This window comes from Talpa europaea, assembly GCF_964194135.1.
Source record: "Talpa europaea genome assembly, chromosome: 3".
Classification (NCBI taxonomy): domain Eukaryota; kingdom Metazoa; phylum Chordata; class Mammalia; order Eulipotyphla; family Talpidae; genus Talpa; species Talpa europaea.
Genome location: NC_140069.1, coordinates 32,290,028 through 32,315,773, shown reverse-complemented (window position 1 = coordinate 32,315,773; position 25,746 = coordinate 32,290,028). Strand labels below are relative to the sequence as shown.

The 25,746-nt window shown below is 39.1% G+C and overlaps 2 protein-coding genes across 2 annotated transcripts in view; both read right to left on the bottom strand.

Moving 5' to 3' along the window:
* RAD54B (RAD54 homolog B) overlaps positions 1-13,741 on the bottom strand; it is a gene marked incomplete at both ends in the record, with an annotated part of 55,377 nt that extends 41,636 nt beyond the window's left edge. The window contains 2 exons of the mRNA XM_084230436.1: positions 9,619-9,763; positions 13,607-13,741. Coding sequence (XP_084086562.1) covers positions 9,619-9,763; positions 13,607-13,741 — 280 coding nt within the window. The remainder of the gene's footprint in view (positions 1-9,618; positions 9,764-13,606) is intronic.
* Positions 13,742-23,184: 9,443 nt separating this feature from the next.
* The window catches only part of VIRMA (vir like m6A methyltransferase associated), a gene marked incomplete at both ends in the record, with an annotated part of 55,921 nt that continues 53,359 nt past the window's right edge, over positions 23,185-25,746 (bottom strand). The window contains 3 exons of the mRNA XM_084230131.1: positions 23,185-23,339; positions 24,210-24,353; positions 25,197-25,528. Of these exons, the coding sequence (XP_084086257.1) occupies positions 23,185-23,339; positions 24,210-24,353; positions 25,197-25,528 (631 nt within the window). The remainder of the gene's footprint in view (positions 23,340-24,209; positions 24,354-25,196; positions 25,529-25,746) is intronic.

The following is a 25,746-nucleotide window of genomic DNA, read 5'->3' as shown; positions in this document are numbered from 1 at the left end:
GACCTACATAAAGCTTCTCACTGAAGAAGACAGGAAGGCACAAGTAAAACACACTTGTGTATAAAGAGAACAGCTCGAGATAGGATTTAATATACAAAGGTCTAAAGACAAGCATGAAACCCATCTAAAAATTGACTAATTTATTGAGAATATCGAATTTCCACACATGTATGCCTAGCTGATAGACTGAAACTGCACTGCAGTACCACTTTAATAAAAACAAAAGAGGAACTGTTTTGTGCTATTTGTTTACAAATCCAGTAGGCAGGAAAATGAAAAACTAAAGATTTAAGTGGTGAATGTAGTGATTCCTAACAGAGCCCCTTAATCACTGTTTCTGAGCTGCAGTTCTCTCTCACAAAATCTGCATAATGCTGGTCCTGCTGTCAATCAGGAATTGCATATCCTCTAGCTAGTTAGGTTACACCCTGATTCAGACTCCACAGTAAAGCTAAGCTTCTCTTTCATTTTACAGCCTACAGTAACCACTGCGTATTTTTTTCAGTTACTTAAGAAGACATGTTTATTAAATACCAAATCCAAAAAGTGACCCCAAAATTGTTTTTAAAACAATGGATTATTCTAGCTATAATGTATGTGAAAATGCTAGCCTGCTTTTATTGTTTGTAAAAATCACCAGTCACAGTGAGAAACAGCATAATCATGCCTTAAAATTGAATACAACCAAATTGCATTTGCCATGAATATAGAATAGGATTTTTTTTAACTATATCATGCAATTTGAACTATGAGAGGAAGCCGCCTAGCCTGGTGCAAGGCTATTTTGTGTGTTTAAAATACATTTTCTAATCCTTATCTAAAAAACAAGATATATAAGCAAAATAAACCTATTTTCTTCTGATATGTGTTTCCCTATAGGGGAAATGAATTAGAACATACTTAAACAGTTCATTTCAATGAAACAATTACTGAACACCCATCAAAAATGCTCTCAGGCACTGTGGAAGACGCAAGAAAACAAAGGTTTTATATATATAGATATACATATCTCCAGAAAACTATAGTTCTTTAAAAAAAAAAAAAGCCATAAATTTTCAACTGCCTTGTTTTACCTTGTAAATTTAAATTTATTGAGCTCCTCCTATGAGCAGGACAATGTACTAGAAATTTAAATGTGTTATCCGTCAGGAAAAAAGTGAAAGATCGCTGGGTATTCTAAAGAATGCCAGACAGGTGTTGGAATGGCTTACCCTACTAGGTAATCTATCAATAATTCTTTATAACCTAGTCTTTCATTGTCTTTGAGCAGTTTTATTGCTCAGTAAATTGTGGAAAATAGTAATACAAATGATTCTTGTCCATAGAGATGCTAATTAAATTGACCCCCAACACCCTGACCATAGGTAATCAAAATTATTGTCATTTTTTCTGAGCTTGTATATAGTTAAAGAGAACAAGGAAAGCAAAAACATGGTATAGTTTTTGGATAACATTGTTATTTGGCAAATAGTTACTGTGTTAAGAAATAAAACATGAATGAAAAACTGTTCAATCTGATTAATAAAGGAAATGTCTACCAAAAATTATTTTCATTCACAATACTGGCAAAAGATTGGAAATGTCAAGAGTATATAGGTGGAGGGTACAGGATACAGCACTCAAGTATGGCTGATGCATAATAGGATAGTCCCCAGGGAAAGAGGTGGTTCCAGGTTCCCTGCTCCACCCTAAGGAAGGATGGAAATGAGCAGGAAAAAGCACCAAGAGAAGACAGGAAGAAGGAAGAAAGGAGCTCAAGAAGAGGGCCTGGAGAAGGCATGGAGCAAGAAGGCATGTGAAGAAGCTTAGAGTGCTTCTCAGCCTTGGACTTTCACCAGGGACTTGGGGATCATGGAAAGAGACACCTGAAAGAGACAGAGAATTGGATGAGAGACCCGTGGGGAGCAACTGCCTTGACTTAGTTTTGATTTTGCTTCTTTCCTTCCAGACTTGCCTGGCCACTTCTGCCCCTTTTCTATGGGTCCCCACCAGAAGGTACATTAGGCTTGTGGCAAGCTTTTGTGCCTCAGTGGTTCTGCTTTGGGCCAACCCTGTTTGGCTGGGCATTTTGCCCACGAGGGGATGGGTAACTTGGGTGCTTGATTTGGAAAATATATTCTCTTTCTCTCTCTATTGCACACTAATTGTTTGACAGTTCCTTTCAATTGAAGGGCTTATGTACTACAGTATGTTTTGTCTTTATGTGGCAAATGGCAGAACCCATTTACAGCAGGCAGGTTTGGGGATTTCAGGGTACCCCTCCATCTGCCTTATTGACAAATGGGAGTCTGGCGTTTTGGGCGATATTAATAGATATGGGAGTATCTATTAATATTTTACATGCATAAAACCTAAAATTGCAGTAATTTTACTTCTCAGAATTCATCTTAGAAAAGTACTCAAATACTCACAAGGAACAATAATAATTCTTCTTGTATCTCACCATTCTACATAGTGAGATAGTATTAGAAGGCAATCTAAAAGCGTACCAGTTGGAGAGAAATTATAATGACTAGAATACATCAATAGTATGGTCTACTCTAGACAGCACTAAAATAAGAGGCAGATTTCTGTGTCTTGACATAGAACAAGTTCCAAAACACACAGTAAGCAAAAGGGCAAGTAAAATTATAATACATCAATTTATAATCCCATTATACTTACCAGAAAAACACGCAGGTTAAAATTTCTATAGGTGCAGACACATACATGTATACATACAGAATGTAGGTACATATATATGTATGAAAATTAAGTCCAGAAAAGTCTGAAACTGCACATTCAATACAGTAGCCAGGAGCCACATTTTTAATGTGGTTAATGGAATTAAGGAACTGAATTTTAAATTTTATTGAGTTTTAATTACCTTAAACCTAAAATTTTTAAGCTGAAACAGCACAGTTTTCAGTTAAATACAACTTTATTGTTTTGGTAGGATTACATTATACTTAACCCTTTCATTGCATGTGGATATTATTGCTTCTACTCTTACTGACAAAACTTCTTTCAGCAAACTTTAGCCAGGCTCCTCTGAACTCTCTTCTCAGCTAGGCCTTGGCTTTTGAGGTCTGCCAAGCCCAGATTGGCAAGAATCCTGCTAAACCAGTTTATCAAGAATCCCCCTACCTTGATACCTAGTCAAGTTCCTCTTTGCAATTTTTTTCATCCACTTTGACTCCACCTTACCAGTTGGTCATAAACCCCTATTGTACTGGAAAATGTACTTCAATCTCTCTTACCTAATTGTAATAGTCTTGAGTAAGTCTTCTTGACTTTACTTGCCCTATACCATTTTTAACTTGCCCCATACCATTTTTCTAACATTACACATAAGTGCAGCTTAACAATCTTAACAAATGGATTCAATGTGAATGATTTTTTTTCTATTCACTAATGTAACATTGTAATGGGTTTATTATTCTGATGTAGAAATTACAGAAATTATTAATCTGATGTACTGCTTGTTTTAATTATAATTGATATTTCTACCTAAAAAATGTGCAAGCTTTTAATATTAAAAAAGTATACTAGTAACACAGAATCAAGTAGAGATACAGAATCTAGTACTCTTATTGGGACAGTAAAGAAAAAAAAACAAACCAGAGTAAAGCACATCACAAATTTCATGAAACCCAAATTCAATGTAACAGCAGAAAAACAGGAATAATCTGTTTATTAAAAAAAAAGCTTTAAGATAATAAAGTGGACAACATTAAGAGACATTCTATGTCAACAAATACATGGAAAATTTTCCGAGCGCATGGTAATAAGAGTTAAGAAATTCCTCTGTTAAGAAATTCCCCTGCCCAGGTCACCAGATATAGGTCACTTTATACAAAAGCTTCTTAACCATAAATAAAAACTAGATAAGTTAATAATCACATATAATTGTCACTTCTTTGAGACAGTTTCTTTGGAAATGCTAGTTTGCTGTTTCCTTTTCTTGTCATAAGGAAATACTTGTCCTTTGTGTATCCCATCTTGGTAGTATCTTTTATTTGACCCCGATACCCACCAAGTGACGAAACCATTGAATTCAGTTACAACTTGGTAAGTTTCATCTCAAGAGTCAAAAAAGAATTGTTTAGTAGCTTCAAATCAGAATTAAATGTCCAGAAATATTTCTAAATAACTTGTAATAAAATCTGACTTTGCAACTTTGGTCATCTTCATTTCAAGAAATAGCTTCATTCCTGCGTGAGCGCACACACACACACACATACACAATTAAATTTTAAATGGAAAAAATCTTTTAATTATCGAAATTTTGTTAGAAAATTATGGGGAAAAGATATATCTTTTAAATGAAAGTTGTTCAATTAAGGGCCTCCCTGGTGGCACGAGGGTTAAGACACAACCTATGAAGATAACCGCAGCCACTGTAGCACAGAGTTCGATCCCCTGGCTAGCCAGGGAGCAGCAACCCATGTGGTGCAGCAGACCTCTCCTGACTTGCCCCGCTGCTCCTCTCAGCAGTGTACTTCGGTCAATCTGCCTATTCTGTTCCCCGTTCTGTCTCTGGTGAATTCTCTCACCCCCAACACCTCTGGCCTGTACCCAGCTCATGTATGCATAAATAAATAAACCTTTAAAAAAAAAAAAAGTTGTTTAATTAAGAGAATTTGAACTATAATACCTAACATAGCAAATATCTACTGGTTTAAATTTTTCTAATTGCAAGTACTTTTTTTAAAAGACTTAAATAAGTTCTGTAATATAAGATATGCTGCCCTATTAATATCTAGATCACATTTTATCTCAAAACATTTCCAAACTTACAAAGAAATGCCATCAATTCATTGCCAAATATATATATATGAATTCACGAACTCGTGGCATGACAAATATGGTCTGGAACTAGAGAGAAAAGAAAATACCTGTCTTTGTCACAGTTTAGTGAAGAAGAATCAGGTAAATTGACAAAACATAATACAAGATAGTTTGGTTAAACTGTTAAAAGAAAAATTAATGATCTTATCTAAAAGTTCATCAAAATGAGAAAGAGTAGGAAAGAATAAAAAATATTTCTTTCTCTTTCTAAAGAAAAGGCTCTGACTACTGGGAGCTCAAGTGTTCCCTGTTTTAATGTCCAAAGATTACTGTAACCAAGTAGCACAAACTAGATGGCTTAAAACAACAGAATTTTTTCTCTCATAATATGGAAACCAAAAATTCAAATCAAAGTGTTAATAGGACCATTCTTCCTCTGAAGGCTCTGGGGAGAATCCTTCCTTATGTTTGTCTAGCTTCTAGTGGTTGCCAGCATTCCTTGGTGCTCTTTAGCCTGCAGCAGCTGTGTTACTTCAATTTGTTTCAACCATCATATAGCCATTACCATAACTCCAAACTTTTTTTTAAAGATTTATTTAGGGCCTCCCCTGGTGGCGCAGGCAGTTGAGAGCCGTACTGTGAAGCTTTCGCAGCCTCTGCAGCGCTGGTTCGATCCCAGCCGGCCAGCGAGGGTCCCACATGGCGCAGCAGACCTCTCCTGTCACGCCCGCTGCTCCCCTCAGCAGTGTAATTCTGTTGTCTGCCTGTTCTTCTCCCCGCTCTGTCTCTGGTGAATCTTCTCACCCTCCCACACCTCTGGCCTCTACCCCGGTTCTTGTATAAATAAATAAATCTTTAAAAAAAATATTTATTTATTCATGCATACAAGAACTGGGGTACAGGCCAGAGGTGGGGGAGGGGGGACGAGAGGATTCACCAGAGACAGAGTGGGGAACAGAACAGGCAGATTGACTGAAATACACTGCTGAGGGGAGCAGCAGGCAAGTTAGGAGAGGTCTACTGTAACATGTTAGTAGCTCCCTGGCTGGGGATCGAACTCATGCTGCAGTGGCTACAGATAGCTTCATAGCTTGCATCTTAACCCCTTGCACCACCAGGGAGGCCTTATAACTCTGTACTTTTATGTCTCTCTCCTCATAACCATACCAGCCACAGGATTTAAAGTACACCCTAATCCAGTATGCACACATCTTTGATTGTCTACAAAGATCATATTACCAAATAAATAAGGTCACATTCACAGGTACCAGGGTTTAGGAATTGAATATATGTTTTTAGGGGACATAATCCGACCCATTACATTCCCCCCACCCCAGGCATTAGTTTTTGCAAACTCAAATGAAGAAAAGGGTACAGTGTAGACAAAAAAAAGGACAAAAATGGGCCCTTCTACCACAACCCTCAAAAAAGGAACATTCCCGGGCCTCCCCGGTGGCGCAGCGGTTGAGCGCTGGGTTGCGAAGCTGCCCGCAGCCTCTGGCTGCCGGTTCGATCCCCGGCTGCTCCCCGGCCACCAGATGAGGGTCCCACATGGTGCGCAGACCTCTCCTGCCGCCCGCTGCTCCCCTCAGCAGTGTACTTCGGTCCTTCTGCCTGCTCTGCTCCCCGCTCTGGCTCTGGTGAATTCTCTCACCCTCCCGCACTTCTGACTGTACCCAGTGCATGTATAAACAAAAAACAAACGAATAAATAACTAACAACACATGCCTCTTTAAAAAAAAAAAAAAAAAAAAAAAAAAGGAACATTCCCTAAGTCATGGGCAGTCATTAGTGGTAGACCTACACCTTCATTTTCAAAGAAGGACTATTATCTATCTGCAAGCATGTAGGGTTATGAAGAGATTCAAAATGCACAGTGAAGTTCAAAAGAGCGAAAACATACTCATGAGAACTCATTTTAGAAAGGAACCAAACAAATGAGCTTCAACAATAATGGTATTATTGATAAACTTGATATTAAACACTACGAATTACTATTCTTGCTTGGTGTAGTAATAATGTTGTGGTTTACGGAGAAAAAAGCACTTATTTTAAGAAATGCATGCCAAAGTATTCAGACGTAAAGAAGCATAATAACTTCAACTTATTTCCATAAAATTAAAAAAAAAAAAAAGGGCATTGGCCCACACAAGTACATGTGTGGGTGCACACATGCACACACATAACGCTCGCACACACACATACAGACACACACACACACAGAGAAGCAGATAATAAAGAGGCAAAATGTCGGGCCTCCCCCATGGTGCAGTGGTTGAGCGCTGGGCTGCGAAGCTGTCCGAAGCCTCTGTAGGGCCAGTTCGATCCCCGGCCGCCAGGTGAGGGTCCCACATGGAGCACAGACCTCTCCTGCCGCCCGCTGCTCCCCTCAGCAGTGTACTTAGTCAGTCTGCCTGTTCTGCTTTCTGCTCTGGCTCTGGTGAATTCTCTCACCCTCCTGCGCTTCTGATTATACCCAGTGCTTGTATAAATAAATAAATACTTTTTTAAAAAAATGAAAATTGAGATTTAAAAAAAGAGGCAAAATGTTAACAACTGTTACATTTAGGATGATAATTGAATTATTCTTTCAGCTTTCTATATGTAGGATTTTTTTCAAAATAAAAAGGTAATGAAGGAAAATAACAATATATTTAACTGGTATATATAGGCTTGCATCTCACTTTAAAGTAGCTTAGACCTAGGATTTAAAAGATATCAAAAAGTGAGTGTGTAGTAAATAGGTCTTTCATCTCCATAGTCGTCTTCTTTTTTTTTTTAATGAGTTATTCTTTCCTTGTGTTGCCATATTCCCTTCAAGTGTTTTGTGTTATTTCTTTTTTTTTTTAAGATTTATTTATTTATTTATGCAAGCACTAGGGTACAGTCAGAAGCGCAGGAGGGTGAGAGAATTCACCAGAGCCAGAGAGGAGAGCAGAACAGGCAGACTGACTAAGTACACTGCTGAGGGGAGCAGCGGGTGGCAGGAGAGGTCTGAGCACCATGTGGGACCCTCGCCTGGAGGCAGGGGAACGAACCAGTGCTGTAAAGGCTGCGGACAGCTTCGCAACCCAGCGCTCAACCACTGCGCCAGCACTCAACTTCTGCACCACCGGGGAGGCCCTCATCTACATAGTTTTCTATAGACAACATTCCCCTTTAGCAATCCACCACAGAAAGCAAAATGTTTCTCACAATGCTCTTTTCCCCTTTCAACTTCTCAGAATGAAAGGCAGAAGGATACCAGGAGGTTATACAGATTCCCCAATCTAGAGAAGGTATTAAGAGATGACTAGTTGAGTAAATTAACTCCTTCAATTTATTTTAACTCATAACTCCCTTCTTATATTTTTAACAAAAAGAATGAGAAAGTATAGTGGAAACAAATTAAGTCACAAACTAGTAACACAGTGCATAACATTATATAGTCCAAATATATTCTCTGGTGAAGAAATCAGTTACCATAATAAAAAGGAAAAGGCACAATGGTTACTATCTGCCACATGTTTGACAAACATATTTGAAGTTATTCCATGGACTATAATAATGAATTTAACAATTTAACTCATTTAAAGTTCATCTTTCCAATTTGAGTAGTTAACATTGTGATCACAATGTGAACAATCTGGAACACTCCGTCACACCCAACCCCATACCCAACCCTGGCAGGCAGGACAGCAAAGCCCTCTATAGCAGTTTAAAGTCAGAACAAACTGTTCATGAAGTCATATAAGAATCTGATGCCTGGGGGTAAACCAATACTTCACCCACCACTAACAACCAGGGAGCCAGCTAAACTTTAAACAATGGGTACCTAGCCTTTGGTCTCCACAGCACATTGCTTTTTTTTAATATTTATAAATACGTATTTTATATCATTGTTCATTTTTGTAAATGTATGCTTTATGCTTTCTCTCAGGCGTATTCCCCGTAAAATTCCTACCACCAATTCACCCGTGAACCATCACCACAGTCCCTTGTGCTCTTCCCTCCCCTGTTTTGATCCCTTTGCCTCCCCCTCCCTTGCAGAATATCTCTGATTTATAGTTGCCAGCTAATTTTGGTTTTTTATTTATTACTATTGTTACTTTTTTTTCCTGATCCCTTATTTGGTTCCCCTAAATCCTCCTATAAGTGAAGCCATCTGATATTTTTCTTTTTCCTTCTTTTTTCACTGAGCATAGTCCCTTCCAGCTCCATCCATGTTGCTGCAAATGGCATGGGTTTATCCACAATACGTTCTTCAGAAGTCAGGAGAATGATTAAAACTCTAGCCTTTGCCCTCCTCTGCCCATAGATAGCATCGACATTTGTTTATTCAAGAAAACTTAGGAAACCTAAAGATTTAAACTTATAAATGAAAATCAGATGTCCCGTCAAGAATAATTATATTTTTACAATCAATGACTGATCATTCCTTTTCTTCTTCTATACATGGTATATAAACTGAACTCAAACTTGTTATTGTTGGAGCTGTTCTCACAGAATAAAATCTGTCAGACTGCTTCCCAGGTTGAATCCTCACTTTGATTACCTAAAAAACTCTTTGTCTAACTATCATTGAGACTTATATTTCAGTCAACATGTTTTTTAATCAAATCTTTAAATGCAATTTCTATTGGTACTTGTAGAAAAGACCATATTTGACTAATCTACTATGAACAGTTTGGCTACACACCTATTATAAAGTACAATCTTTGAATTGTGCCATCGTTAATCCAATTACAAAAGATAAATTATGACAGCAAAAAAATCTGCAACAATATTACATCAACATTTTCAATTATCAATGTCAATTTAAATAATATAAATACAACTGGTAAAGTGTAAAATAAACAACAGTTTTACCTGTATGATGTGGGTCTACTATTGCCACTGAAGATGCTTCAAAACAGTATTTTCCACTGTAATTATCCCCAAGATTAATTTCCCTACTACCTCCTGTTCCAGGATCATTTTGTGACTGAAGAAAGGTATTCTTATTTGAAGCAACCTAAAAGAACAAATATAATTTATGCAGAAATTAAATCTAATTTCCCATATTTGCACAAAAGAGACTCCAAATTTAAAATACAGCCACCAGTTTCTCTCTATTTGTTTTCCCTCAAATTTGACTCATTTACTTAACTATTGATATATCATTTTGGGGGTACATTTTCATACCTCAATATGTGTACATGCTTTCTCTATATATAAATATGCTGGATGAGGGAGTGCACAAAGATAACATGCAGAAGAGAAGGTACACTATTAGAGAACTATAGGAGCAGGGAAGCAGAGTGATAATCACTGGCTTGAGCCAGAAGCTCCCAATATATTGCAGAACAGCTAGAGCTCTGACCAGCATGGAGAACCTGGTTGGATAACCTATGTCTCCTCAACCTGTGGCTGGGATATTCAAAACACCTGCCACCCCCCATTCCAGGGCTAACAGAGACAACAAATGAACACTTTCATTAACCAGTGTTTAAACTCCTCTTAACAACAGGAGCAAATGCCCTGGAATACAGGAAAAGAAAAGAGATCAACACCTGGCTTATGACCCCTTATCAACTACAAGCCATGCCCAATATGGCATCTAGTGCTCAAACATGGCCTAGAGGTGGAAGCTGACACAAGACTATATGAGAAACATTTAGATACAAAAGCTGGCCTAAAGGAGGTAATCACTGCAGATCCCCATCACATAACCCCAGAAGACTGAATCCCTAATGGTTACTAGAGGTAACCCTTCAGTGCCCAGCCAACCAGTTTCTATTCTACCTCTTACTCTTTACCACTACCAGTTATCTATCAATTCAACAGGTGCAAAGGTAACAGTCAAAAAGACTGTCCTATTACAACCAATAAAAACTAAAAAACAAAGAGACGAAAAGAACACACCACAAACACTGGAGGAAAAAAAACCCTGAGAGGAACCTCAGCACAGCAAAGGGGTAGAATATGCCTGAACGGTTGTTCAAGGTAATAATTATAAAAATGCTCACTGAAACTCAATGAGCTCAAAATGCCCAAAAAACAATGGCTAATATAAAACAGGAATAAAGACTGAATAAATATGAGACAGATTTAAAAAAAAAATACTAAAATTAAAAAATATAATTGAGGGCCTCAGCAGCAGACAAATGCAAGCAATGAAGTGTATTAATGAAATCAAAAGCACAATGCTAAAGAACACATAAATGAAACAACAAAGAGAAAAAATAATTTTAAAAAATGAAGAGAGTGTAAGAGCCCTCTGGGATAACTTACAGAGAAATACTATCCATATCATGGTGGTCCAAAAAGAAGAAAAGGAGGGAGGCAGAGAATATTTATTTAAAGAAATAATTGCTGGGCCTCCCCGGTGGCGCAGCGGTTGAGCGCTGGGTTGCGAAGCTGCCCGCGGCCTCTGCGGTGCCAGTTTGATCCCCAGCTGCTCCCAGGCCACCTGAGGAGGGTCCCACATGGCGCGCAGACCTCTCCTGCCGCCAGCTGCTCCCCTCAGCAGTGTACTTCAGTCCTTCTGCCTGCTCTGCTCCCCGCTCTGGCTCTGGTGAATTCTCTCACCCTCCCGCGCTTCTGACTGTACCCAGTGCATGTATAAACAAAACAAACAAACAAATAAAAAAAAAAAAAAACTTAAAAAAAAAATAAAGAAATAATTGCTGGGGCTCTCTGGTGCCGCAGGGGTAAAAGTCTCAGTGCTAGAAAGCTATCACCAGCCACTGGGGCATGAGTTCGATCCTCAGCCAGGTAGGTCTTAACCCCTTTAGTCATAGATGAATAAAGATACACATTTATTTTTTTAAAGATTTATTTATTTATGCATGCAAGAACTGGGGTAGAGGCCAGGGGTGCCGAGGGGTGAGAGGATTCACCAGAGACATAGTGGGGAACAGAACAGGCAGATCGACTGAAATACACTGCTGAGGGGAACAGCAGGCGAGACAAGAGAGGTCTGCTGTGCAATGTGAGTCACCTCCCCGGGGGCGGGGAGGGGGTATCGAACTCATGTTTCAGTGGCTGCAGATAGCTTCATAGGTTGTTTCTTAACTCCTTGCGCTACCAGGGAGGCCCAAAGATAAATATTTTTTTTAAAAAAAAGAAATTCCGGGCCTCCCCTGGTAGCGCAGTGGTTGAGCGCTAGGCTGCGAGGCTGCCCACAGCCTCTGCAGCGCCAGTTCATTCCCCAGCCACCGGGGAGGGTCCCACAAAAAGATAAATAAATGAATGAATGAATACCTTATGTATTAAAAAAAAAAATTCCAAATAATCAACTTAATATTTTACCTAAAGCAGTATCAAAAACAGAAATAAGCAAGACCTGAAGTTAGTAAAAGGAAAGACGTAATAAAAATAAGGGCAGAAATAAATGAAATAGAATCGAATCGAATGAATACCATATTTAATGGTAACAAACTGAAAGCTCTTCCTTTACAATCAAGAACAAAACAAGGATGCCCACTGTCACCACTTCTGTTTCATTCAGCATTAGAGGTTTTAACTAGAGCAATCTGACAATAAGAAATAAAACGAATCCAGGTTGGAAATGAAGAAGTAAAACTATCAATATTTACAGATGGAATGATATATAGAAAACCCTAAAGAACACAAAAAGCTATAAAAAACAATAAATGAATCAGTGAGGTGGCAGTTTACAAAAGCAACATGCAAAAATTTGGCATTTTTATATACAATGAACAAGAACAAGAAATTAAGAAAATAAATCCAGGGCCTCCCCAGTGGCGCAGCGGTTGAGCGCTGGGTTGCGAAGCTGCCCGCAGCCTCCGCGGCGCCGGTTTGATCCCCGGCTGCTCCCCGGCCACTGGAGGAGGGTCCCACATGGCGCGCAGACCTCTCCTGCCGCCCGCTGCTCCCCTCAGCAGTGTACTTCGGTCCTTCTGCCTGTTCTACTCCCTGCTCTGGCTCTGGTGAATTCTCTCACCCTCCCGCGCTTCTGACTGTACCCAGTGCATGTATAAACAAAACAAACAAACAAATAAATAAATAAAAACATGCCTCTTAAAAAAAAAAAAAAAAAGAAAAAGAAAGAAAATAAATCCATTCACAATTTACTCAAAAAAAAAATTAAATACCTAAGAACTAACTATGGCAGTGAAGGACTTACACAACGAAAAATATAAGATGTTATTAAAGATTTAGATCATGATATAAGGAGATGGAAAGGAATTCCATGCTCTGGGATGGGAAGAATCAATATGGTCAAAATGACTATTTTACCAAAAGCAATATATTAACATAATCCAATATATTTAACATAATCCAACTCAAGACACCAACAATATTCTTCAAAGAAATTTAAATAAAACTATTAAAGTTTACATGAAATTATAAAAGTCCTCTAATAGCAAAAGCTATCCCAAGGAATAAATTAGAGAAAAAGGAAGTATCACGTTATTTTCAACTTTACTCTAAGACAGCAATAAATTAAAAAAATATGGCATTGGCATAAAAATAAACATATGGGTAAATGATGGAACCAAACCAAAATCCAGAAAAAAAATATATAAAAAAATAAAAAGAACACTGATTAGGATAATTTATTTTTACAAAAATCCTCATCTCTCTTCTTTCACAGAAGTATTTTTACTGTTACAAAAAGTTTATTTTATATACCAAGTTGTGCATCACCCCTTTATAAAAAATTATAAAAAACTATAAAATTATAATTAAAATTATTAAAAAATATTTAATCATTATTTTAAAGTTTTGGAAGGTTATCAGAGATACTGAAAATTCCTACAGACAGTAAGAACTGTTAACTCCTTAAATGACTAAAAAACAAATATATGTGTCTCTGTTTTATGCTTTCTTTCCTTTTTTTTTTTTTTACCTCAAATACTTTTATATCTGCACTCTGTTTCATAATCTCTTCATTCAGGCTTGGATTACTTCTTCCTGGTGGTATAAACTTCAGTTTTTTGAAGGAATTCCCCTGCAACTGACTTGGTGCTGCTGACCGTCTCATATTCAGCAGTTTTGATCTAAAAAATAACCAAAACAAAATCATTCAGGAGTTTGATTACTTCACCTTCACACAGAAAAAAATAGTACATCACCACAACAACATCTGGGTCAAAACTACAGTTTTCCAAACTAATTACATTCTCTTTTCCTCTATGCCTCTGAATAAACTTTCCTCTATATAGTGTTGGGAATGTCTTTCTTATTTTTCTTTGCCTGGCTAATTCCACATTTTCCTTCAGGACTCGTAATTATCAATCCTTTTCATTTCCTCCCAAAGTCTAAATTAGAGACCATTTCAATGTGTATACTACCCAACCACATTTCACACTGTAATAAAAAAATCTAATCAGTCAAGAGAAAGATAAGAAAGTCACAGACTGGAAGAAATTATCTGCAAAAGACACATCCGATAAAGGGTTATTCTCCAAAATATACAAAGAACTCTTAAAACTCAAGAATAATAAAACAAACAACCTGATTTTAAAATGGACTAAACACCTTAATACCTCACCAAAGAAGATATACAGATGATAAATAAGCATATGAAACCATGTTTCACATCATGTCATGAGGGTAATACAAGAGGGTCTCTTGTGTTACAAGAGGGTCTCTCATTCATTACTGGAAAGAAAGCAAAATAGTACAGTTTGGAAGATAGTCTGACAGTGTCTTACAAAACTAAACATACTTCTGCAATGTGGTCCAGCCTTGGTTATCACCTATCGCCCAAAGCAATCAAAAGTCAATGTCCAGGGCCTCCCCGGTGGTGCAGCGGTTGAGAGCTGGGTTGCAAAGCTGCCCGCAGCCTCTGCAGCGCCGGTTTGATTCCCGGCTGCTCCCCGGCCACTCCCCGGCCACCGGAGGAGGGTCCCACATGGCGCGCAGACCTCTCCTGCCGCCCGCTGCTCCCCTCAGCAGTGTACTTCGGTCCTTCTGCTGCTCTGCTCCCCGCTCTGGCTCTGGTGAATTCTCTCACCCTCCTGTGCTTCTGACTGTACCCAGTGCTTGTATAAATAAATAAATAAACAAACAAACAAACAAACAAATAAATAAATAAATAAATAAATAAATCTTTAAAAAAATCAATGTCTTAACTGCCAAAACTGAAAAACAACCAAAATGTCCTTTACCAGTAAATGGATTAACTGTGGTACATCCACAGAGATACTGAAAATTCCTACAGACAGTAAGAACTGTTAACTCCATAAATGGCTAAAAAACAAATATATGTCTCTATATTATGCTTTCTTTCCTTTTTTTTTAAGAGTTTATTTATTTATTTGTTTGTTCATTTATTTACTTATTTATACAAGCACTGGGTACAGTCAGAAGCGCCGGAGGGTGAGAGAATTCACCAGAGCCAGAGCAGGGAGCAGAGCAGGCAGAAGGACCGAAGTACACTGCTGAGGGGAGCAGCGGGCGGCAGGAGAGGTCTGCGCGCCATGTGGGACCCTCCTCCGGTGGCCGGGGAGCAGCTGGGGATCAAACTGGCACCGCAGAGTTTGCGGGCAGCTTCGCAACCCAGCGCTCAACCGCTGCGCCACCGGGGAGGCCCGGTATCTACTTTTTTTTTTTTAAAGTATTTATTTATTTATTTATTTTAAATTTATGCAAGAACTGGGGTACAGGCCAGATGCGCAGGAGGGCGAGAGGATTCACTAGAGACAGAGCAGGGAACAGAACAGGCAGACTGACGAAATATACTGCTGAGGGGACAGCAGTGTACTTCGGTCCTTCTGCCTGCTCTGCTCCCCACTCTGGCTCTGGTGAATTCTCTCACCCTCCCGTGCTTCTGACTGTACCCAGTGCATGTATAAACAAAACAAACAAACAAATAAATAAATAAATAAAAACATGCCTCTAAAAAAAAAATATATATATATACTGCTGAGGGGAGCAGCGGGCTCGACAGGAGAGGTCTGTCGCGCCATGTGGGACCCTCAACGGCCGGCTGGATTCGAACCAGCGCTGCAGGGGCTGCGGACAGCTTCACAGCGTGGGGCTCAACTGCCTGTGCCACCAGGGGTGGGCCTACTTTTTTTTTTTCTTAAAGATTTACTTATTTATGCATACAAGAGCTGGGATACAGGCCAGAGGTGTGGGAGGGAGAGAGAGGGAGAGGATTCACCAGAGACAGAGTGGGGAGCAGAACAGGTGGACTGACTGAAATACATAGCTGAGGGTAGCAGCAGGCAAGACAGGACAGGAGAGGTCTGCTGCACCATGTGGGTCAACTCCCTGGCCAGGAACGGAATTTGTGCTGCAGTAGCTGCAGATTGCTTCATAGTGCTGATGCTTAACCCCTTGCACCACCAGGGAGGCCCCAGTATCTACTTCTCAAAAGGAATATGAGGATCTTTGGGGATGACAGAAATAAACTATATCAGGGCCTCCCCGATGGTGCAGCGGTTGAGCGCTGGGTTGCGAAGCTGCCTGCAGCCTCTGCAGTGCCAGTTCGATGCCCGGCCACCGGGTGAGGGTCCCACATGGCGCACAGACCTCTCCTGCCGCCCACTGCTCCCCTCAGCAGTGTACTTCATCAGTCTGCCTGTTCTGCTTCCCGCTCTGGCTCTGGTGAATTCTCTCACCCTCCCGTGCTCCTGACTGTACCCAGTGCTTGTATAAATAAATAAATAAATCTTTAAAAAAAAAAAAAAAGAAATGAACTATATCAGATTATAGTATGGCTGTTTGTGTACTTTGAAACAACTCATCAAACTATACCACTCAACTGTACATTGTAAATTATACAACTATAAAGTAGATTTTTAAAAGACTCGAAAAACACATGCCACATTAACATTTATTATGTTTGAATGTTAGCATTACCAGTAATTTTTATTCTCCTCTGTGCTCTTTTCTGTATATTTTTGTATATAATGAAAATGTTAGCTTTGCAAAGGGAAAGAGACATTAACTAGGTTTTTTAGTTACTACGTTTCATCACAGCTAAGATACCATCAATTCTAAGATGCACTATATTTTATGTACCCATTAAAGAGTGCAGCCAGTTAAGCTGCGACATGTTGTCACTGATAGCTAGACATTTCCCAATTTCAGCTAAAATGATGAACTACAAATACTTAATAAATATAAGCATTTACAAAGTTTAGGGAGTAGTGGCGGATACTCTATTTCTTACTCAAAAACAAAACAGATCTCCATCAGCACGATCTTGAGCAAATTATTGAACAGATGGCTTGTGACCATCTGTTAATCTGTTAACCAATACCAGAAGTCAATTCAGATTCTCTCCAAACAAATTTTGCTAAAATAACCTTCATTTACCTCATTTCCTTTCTATTATAGACCAGATTATTGCATAGGTTTAGACAGATAACAGACACAAATTTTAAACTGAAATAAAGTAACTGCAGTAAGATGATTTAAAAACAGGTAAATGTTAGGTCCTGCATATAGACTCAGTTACTTAAAACGGTCAAATGAAACAAAACAATGAAATTCAGATGGAAAACTCAAGACTTTTAGTTGGCCATAGCGCAACTGAAATAAGATGACAAGCCTAATAAACTTAATAATAAATTCTAGATAGCATGAATAAAAACAGCACTCACATCATGAAAATTAGTAAGTTCCATTCTTTGCATTAGTCAGAACTAACCGCCCGATCCCCCAACACTCCCCAGCCATATTGTAAAATTCTGACACCTTTTTCTAAGGAATACTAGGAAAATACAGTACCTAAAAACATCAACAGTAAAAATGAAGAAAACCTGATTCTCATTCATAAGCTATTATTTAAGGGATGCTTAATTGTGGACAGGCTATTTTAAACTCTCTGGATACCAATTTCCTCTTTTATAACAAAAAAATGGACTAGATGCTAAAATTTCTTTCAACAACAAATTCTAATAATCACCACCCTAACAAGCCCTTCTACACCTAATACATGATCTTTTAATTTTTCAACCTTCTTATTTATCCTACAAACTAATTTTAAAAAGATAATAATGCATTCGAGAATATAGCTATATGAGAAGCAGCGCAAAGTTAAGAAACCAGATTCCTGTGCCAGCCCACCAGGAATAGCAAAGCTCAATGATCCAATGATCAAAGCTAAATAGCAAAGCTAGATGATCTTAGGCTTTCATATGACCTTGGGCTTTCATCAAACCATCTAATTTGTTGATGCATTTCAAAGTATAATGCAGGGGGCAGAAAAATATGGTACAAGAGGTGCACTATATCATGAAGGATGGAAACCAAACATAATGTACTGATACTGACTTACAATGGTATATACCTGAAATCTACATGTTATAAACCAAAGTTACCTCAATAAAAATGTAAAAAAATAAAGTGTATTTATCAATGTATTTCCCCATAGAACCTTCAACATGTTTTACTTCTCAAACTAGTATTTGTGATGCCTCTAAACACTGATGTTTCTGTCCTCCATAAAAATGGCAAATCGAAACTGACAGGTGCAACACATCAGGAAGTTTATTTAAATGACTTGGCAATATAGCCTAATAATTAGGGACACAGTTTTAAAGGCAAATATTTGAATATAAATCTGTACTGACCTTCCTAGTAATGTGATCTTGCATAGTTTACTTAAGCTCTTTGTGCCTCTGTTTCCCCATCTAAAAAAGGAGGTACAACAATTGTTATCAGTCATGCCCCACATAAGGACATTTCCATGAAGGATGGACCTGGGCCTCCCTGGTGGCCTAAGGGTTAAGTCTCAGCTGGGCCCACTGCTGCCCACTCCAACAGCCTGAGTTCAATCCCTAGGCCAGGGAGTTAACCCACATGGTGCAGCAGACCACCTGTCTCTCCCGCTGCTCCTCTCAGCAGTGTATCTCAGTAGATCTGCCTGCTCTGCTCCCTACTGTCTCTGGTGAATCCTCTCACACACACACACCTCTGGCCTGCACCCCAGTTCTTCTATGCATAAATAAATCTTTTTAAAAAATAATGCAGCACTTAGAACCAAGTTGGACAGAGTAAGCACTCAATGTATCTGTAATATTACTATCTATAATATACTGGGTTTTTTAATACATAAGATCTTATGAAAGTAGAAATGATGAAGGTCCCCTAAGGGGATAGAGTCAAGGATGTCATTTGACAACGGAAATCATAACCAGAATCTACGGATTCATTTGGGCTCTGGGAAGTTTGGGGGGGGGGGGGTGTAACCATCAAAACCTGTAGGACATAAGCATGTACACAAAACTACCACCAAGAGCCAACAAGAATGGACCTTCCATGCTGTTTATGCTTGTTGCCTTCCAATTATATCAGGTAGTAGTTTTTTCATTTCCTGGTTTAAGTTACTCCTTTGATTTTTACAGCCCCCCGTATACCTGCCTAGAAATATCTTCCATTAATTAACACGGTGCAGGAGAGTGTAGATTAGTCCCAGGCAGAAATAAATCCAAGAGCCCCAGCACAGCGGGGCGCACTGCAGGACCGGCGAGGAGACACCACAGCCGGAGCCACCCCTCCAACAAGCCTTCCGACCACCAACGCACCCCCACCGCCGGCCCTCCGCCACCAGTGGTCCCCGACCCGCGACGAGGGCGCCCCTCACACTTCAGACGGCGCTCCCGGGCCCGTAGGAGGCCGTCGCGGCCGTTCCGCGGCCTTCCTTCCCACCTCCCTCAGGGCCCTCACCCGGCGCCACTCCCCTCAGTGACCCCCCCATGAGCCTAAAGGGCGTCGCAGCCTTACAAGCCTTTCCGTCCAGACGCACCGGAGAGGATCCCGCAGAAGACACGCGCCCTGTGAGGGGAGAGCAAGGTAGGTCGCTCTGGCCCCACCAGGGCGGCTCAAGACTCCCGCCTTGGCGCGGCCAATCGCAGGCGAGCTTCTCGCGCATGCGCATTACCTCTCTTCCGCTGTGCCTGGCCCGCCCCTACGCTGATTGGACGACTTTACCACATCGCTGCGCAAGTTGCTGTGCGACTGTCTATGTTTTCACGTTTTATCAGGTATATGATTCAATTTAAAATTTTTTATTTGGGGCTTCCAGTCAGACATAATGTAGGTGCTGAGGCTACAGATCTCACAGCCTACACGGACATGTAATAAATAATGATTTGGTGTGGTAATTGCAATGATAGAAACGTATCACCGATGTAATTTCTCCATCATTCATTCAAAAAGCATTTATTTAGTGGCGCCTGCAAGATAGTTCCCCAGTCCTGTGTTAGGTTCTGGGTTTATATCCCCAGGTGAATGATTACTGGACTCTTAGAAAGGTCCTCTTACGGCCAAGAAAACGCTTTGAAGGTTTTGAGCAGGGAAGTGACATGATTCAATGGGTATTTAGTGAGTACTACCAAGGGCTAGGCAATGACACAATCTGCCAGCCCTGAGAAATGTGGAGGGGGAAAGCGTGGTTAAAGGTCATTCACTGTGTTTCATCCAACAATTTAACAAAAATTTAAAAACCGAAATATTGATGGTTTAATGACGATGTGAGTGGGAACTTAAGTAGGTAGCGATTTAAGAGGAATTTGACTTATCTTGTAAAGGGAAAAATGAATTTAACTAGCTTTTACCCTGGAAACTGCCAGTTATAAAGAGGGTCTTTATAATAGTTTATTTGTACTTTTGGCAGCTCCTGGGACCAGCGTTACAAAACTTGGAATCTGGGACCTGCTGAGGCTGTGCACCCTACTAAATCAAGCCACCGCATTTTGGGGGCTGGGCACAGGAGGGGTAAGAGTGACCCTCATGTCTGCAGCCTAACTTAATGTAATCTGTGAAGTCCAAAAATCTAAAACCTTAGATTTGGCTTAATTTGTTCTGAGACATCCCTCTTCCAGGTTTGTGCCCTCACTTCATCCAGATCATTACTTATACTTCATCTTATCAGAGACCTTGTCTGACCAACCATTACTTGCTTCTTATACGCTAACCTTTATGCTGTTTTACATACCTAAGGTATTTGTTCTTTTTACGCCTCTCAGAATATAAGCTACAATAGAACAAGTTTTGTTTTGTTCCCTATGGTGACCATGTGCCTAGAACATTACCTGTCCCATAGCCAGCACTTAATACATTTTTGTTGAATAGAATCTTTGAGAATCAACTGGGCCCTAGCAGAGGAAGAAGACTGGCACTCAGACTTTCACGCACTCAGACAAGCAAGCATCGGTATTACCCTGGAGGACCAGCACAAACATAAGTACTCCACTAGCAGAGTTTTGGGTTCTGTAGGTTCGGACTTAGCTGATAATCACATTTCTAAGAAGTTCCTAGGATGTTGCTGCTGCTGGTCCAGAGACCACACTTTGAAACCACTGTAGTAGGCCCTTCTTCAGGATGCAGAGTGGTTAGGTGTGCCTCTGGCAGAGGGCAAGTTGCTGGACAGCATTTACTTTTTGTCACTTGGGAGTCCAGCTGAGCCTAATCTAGAGGAACAGTGGCCATCCTCCCTTTAGGGATCAAGGGAGCTGAAGGGACCTCAAGAGTGGCCCACACCAAATCCTCATTTAATCGTGAGACACCAAGACACCAACAACAAAACATAGAAGGATTCAAACTGCAGAAGCTTGAGAAAATGTGCCTAGTGATACAAAGGAAATGACAACACACTAAGAATGGGGAAGCCTGAAGGGTTCCCTTATTAACCTAAAAGTCAAACAGTAAAGATAGCTCATTGATATTTCTCAGATATTCAACTGAAAGCTTAAAAAAAAAAAAAAAAACAAGGGAGGGCCTCCCTGGTGGCACAAGGGGTTAAGCACCGCACTATGAAGCAATCCGCAATCTCTGCAGCATGAGTTCGATCCCCGAGTTCAATCCCCGGCCAGCAGGGGAGCAACCCATTTGGCAAGGCAGACCTCTCCTGGCTGGCCCACTGCTCCCCTCAGCAGTGTGCTTCGGTCGGTCTGCCTGTTCTGTTCCCCACTCTGTCTCTGGTGTCTCTGATGAATCCTCTCACCGCCCCGCATCTCTGGCCTATACCCCAGCTCTTGTGTGCATAAACATTTTTTAAAAAAAGGAACTGTATGTATGCCTATATATATATATATATATATATCGATGTTATCTTTATAGCCTTATGTTATTAAGTGTTATTAAGAAATGCACTTTGGCATCTCATGTACTTCTCCTGGCTTCCAATGACACCGCCCTCCCTGAATTGTGCTTTCTTACCTTAAAGCTGGCCTTAGACAGCCTTTTGTGTGCCTGACAGAACCTACAGCCATGTCCATGACCCCTTTTCTATAGTTTATGCTGAAAACTGACCATTACCTGCCTTCAGTCCCACCTATCCAGGTACTGTGATGCACATTAGACAGGCTATATATGAGACAATGGTAATATGCATTAACGATGGAAAATTATGATAAAGGAAAAGAAAAAATGGTAAAGAGAAAAAGAATGAGGAAAGTAAAATAAACATATAGGTTGCATTATTAACTAAGAGTAAAAGCATATTCAAATTATCTACTGGAAAGAAGGAAGGATGTATTACTAGCTAATACTACTGCCTTTGATGAGATCATTGTCTAGTACATATTTTTAATATTCACTCTATATATTAAAACAAAAATTATATATTAAAAGCAAAATTTAGTTAAGAAGCAACTATGTAAATATTGATGTCAGATCAGACATTAGGGACAAACTCTAAATTCTACTTGAGACTATATATTTTAAAGAAGGGGAGCTTTTAGGCCTCGGGACTGAGAGGAGTTAGGTTATCTTGGGTTTCTTGCGGCATTTAGTTATAAAAAGTGTCATGTTTTGTTTGGTACAGCCAAAAGTTTCCCAAAACTGCATCAGGACATCCTAGTGAATTAACATGAATACCACAAGATATTTTAAATTTTTGAGGGAAACACATCTATTGGACACAACATGAACTATTAGTTTGAAATAGTTTACAATTAGATACCACTATATTTCTTTCCATGACAGTGCAAAAATGGGTTTTCAGCAGTTGTGACAAAAAGTATGATGCAAAACAGCATAGTGGAACAGGAAATATACTGGTGGTGTTCAAGCTGATAACAAAGTTTGACAAGTTGTACAGTGTCCACAGTTACTACTGGTTATGATCTAAGTTCTTATTAGATTATTTGAACCTACTAATAAATGGAACTATTAGGTATTTCTTTGAGCATAGGTGTGCTGTGAAAAAAGTACTAAAACTCTAAAGGGCATCATATACTGAGAAAGTGTAGGGAACATTGTGATATGGGCAAGAAATTGTTCATTTTTGACCTAAGAAATTTTCTAAATCATCACAGAAAGGGAAGAATATATACAAACATACATACAAAGTTTGGATTTTTATTGAAATCTTGTTAGGTATCAAACAAAATCTGCTTTCTTCAGATAAAAATATTCTCTCAGATGTCTCCAGATAACTGCTAAGTCTAAATTGGTCCTTCAAGGTCTTTTTTTATTGTCCTCATGAAATGTTCATATACACTTCGGATGTTCCTAAAAGAATTTTTATCGTGTAAAGGACCGTACATGACGACCTCTACCACTGCCTCCACTAACAAACTTTCCTCTTGAGCCTCCACTGCCACTATTTGCACTTGCCCAGGAAGGTCCAAGTCCCCCGCGACCTCTGGAAGCACGATCACGAGGACTTGGGCGGTAACCTGTAAGAGAAAGAATACAGTTTTTAGTTGTAACATTCTTTCCTTTTCCATTATATAGAAATACTAACTGTAACACTGAGCTCAAATCAAGACAGGAATTACTCTCTGCTCCTTTAAAATCTATGTGCAAGAGTGTAAGTGGGAACAAAGGGGGAGGATGGGATCCTAAGGTCTATGGTAAAGGACTATGGGTGCTTTGGTGATGGGTATGGTGTGATAAGATTCATCTGAGAAGTTGTGACTCTAATTCCCCTAAATCATATACAGTGTTGTTAACCGATGTTACCCTAATAAAGTAAAATGAAAACAAAAAACAATCATAAACAAAAAATACATAAAATCCATGTGCAAGTTCTGCAAATGTGCTGAAAATCACTTTAAATAGGTAAAGCATATGGTGACAATTATTTCTCAAATATAACTCTATTTAAAAACATGTATTTGAAACCAAAAGGTACTTCTGAACAGAATTCTAGACTTTATATAGTAATGTTTTAGAAAAAAGAAGTCAGTACTTATATACACGAGACAATACTGTAAACAAAAACAGAATATATACTATGAAGATATCTGTTATTAAAATACTTTGGTCAAAAAGAATGGTTTTCATTATTAAAATATGAAAACAGAGCATATCACCAAGAAACTGCTCAGATTATACACATAGCTCAGAATCTAAACTTTTGATTATTGCTACAGAAGATGTACACTGGGCATTCATTCACAGATATAAAACTAAACTAACTTCAGAATTATAAATCTGCATTTTAAAATACTCTCTTCCAGAATGAGAGTACTACAACTTGCAACAATGTAAAAAGGATTAACAACCTTCCTTTCTCAGCAAAGTCAGGTAAGAAGGATGTATACCTGTAGAACTAAGTGGCCGTAATGGTGGAAGAGGACCCCTGTTAAAATTGCTCTGGCCTCCACGACTTTCATTGTAAGTTCCTCGAGGAGTATTTTGAGCACTCCAACTGGAGCCCCTTGTTCCTTCTCGACGACTATAGTTTCCTAAACAAAGGCAACACAATCAAAATTTACTTTTTTCATAACTTCAATTGGAAGATTTCACAGTTTTCCTTTATCTTCAAAAGTGATAGAAGAGAAACTATGAAATCTTTTTTTTCTTTTTATTTAAAGATTTATTTATTTATGCATACAATGAAATCTTATATGTGGAATGTTAACTGCATCATATATAGATAGGAGCAAAGATTTTGGAGGCAGACTACAAGGGTTCAAATACTGGGTCTGCCATTTATGTGTCCTGGTCTTCTCTTCTGGAAAGGGGAGTATTCACACCTGCCTCATGGGATTGATGTGACAGTATTATATGTAAAGCGCTTATAACAATTCCAAACATAGTTGCATGTTTGCTATTAATGTAAGCTCCTATTCTTTCACTCCCATTCTGATTGAGCAGTATGAAATCATGTCACAATTACACGTTCATTCAGTATCTAAAACACTGAAACAATTTAAAACAGATTAGATATAACATTAGGAAGGAAGTAGATAAGAGAATAAATGCTAAACTACACAGACCAATCTTGAGTAAACTACTAAGAAGCACAATTGTGAAAATAACACATGGGTATTATTCAGAAAATAACTAGCCAAGACTTCTATTAAACTCATCACTAAACAGGCAACTAATCAAGATTAACTTAAAAATAGATTTCATTGCTATCCAGCAAAGTACTCTGCAAATACACCATTGACCTAGAGGCAGTTTAACTGTAGTTAACAGAAAAAACATTTTATCTGAATCACTTCCACCTAAATCACTTCTATTCAATATTCTAGAATATTTCAATATTCTCACCCATTTAGAAAATACATGTAATTAGTTACCCTTTGAAGCAGGAGGTGTGAAAAATCTATTCTGACTGTGAAAAGCACCCCGTCCTCCTCGGTTGCCTGAAAATCCACCACGAGAAGAAATCTTCTGTGACACTTTGAGTGGCCGTTTTGGTGGGGGTATTCCATCTTGAGGGACCACTTCTTTACTTTCAGCTGCAACAAAGTCATCCACATGCATAGATGGTGGTCTACTTGTATTCTGTTTTCTCTGACGAAAAATATCATGGGGTCGTATACCCTGCCCAAATCCTCCTCTGCCCCTTCCTCTTGGTGGTGGTACAACATGAGCTCGTTTGGCAGGTTCTATGTATTCAGATTTTCCACTATTAAAACAAAAACAATGCATCAATATATTTTTTTCACCGAATTTCCAGGGAAAATAAAATTCAATCTTTGCAATACTGAAAAGTACATTTAAATTGTTTCTTATTCCAACTGTGTTAACTTTGCAAATATATTATCTATTACTTTCCAGAGAAATACACAAACTATATTTTATTAAAATGACTAACAATTACTTAAAATAATACAGTTCACCTCT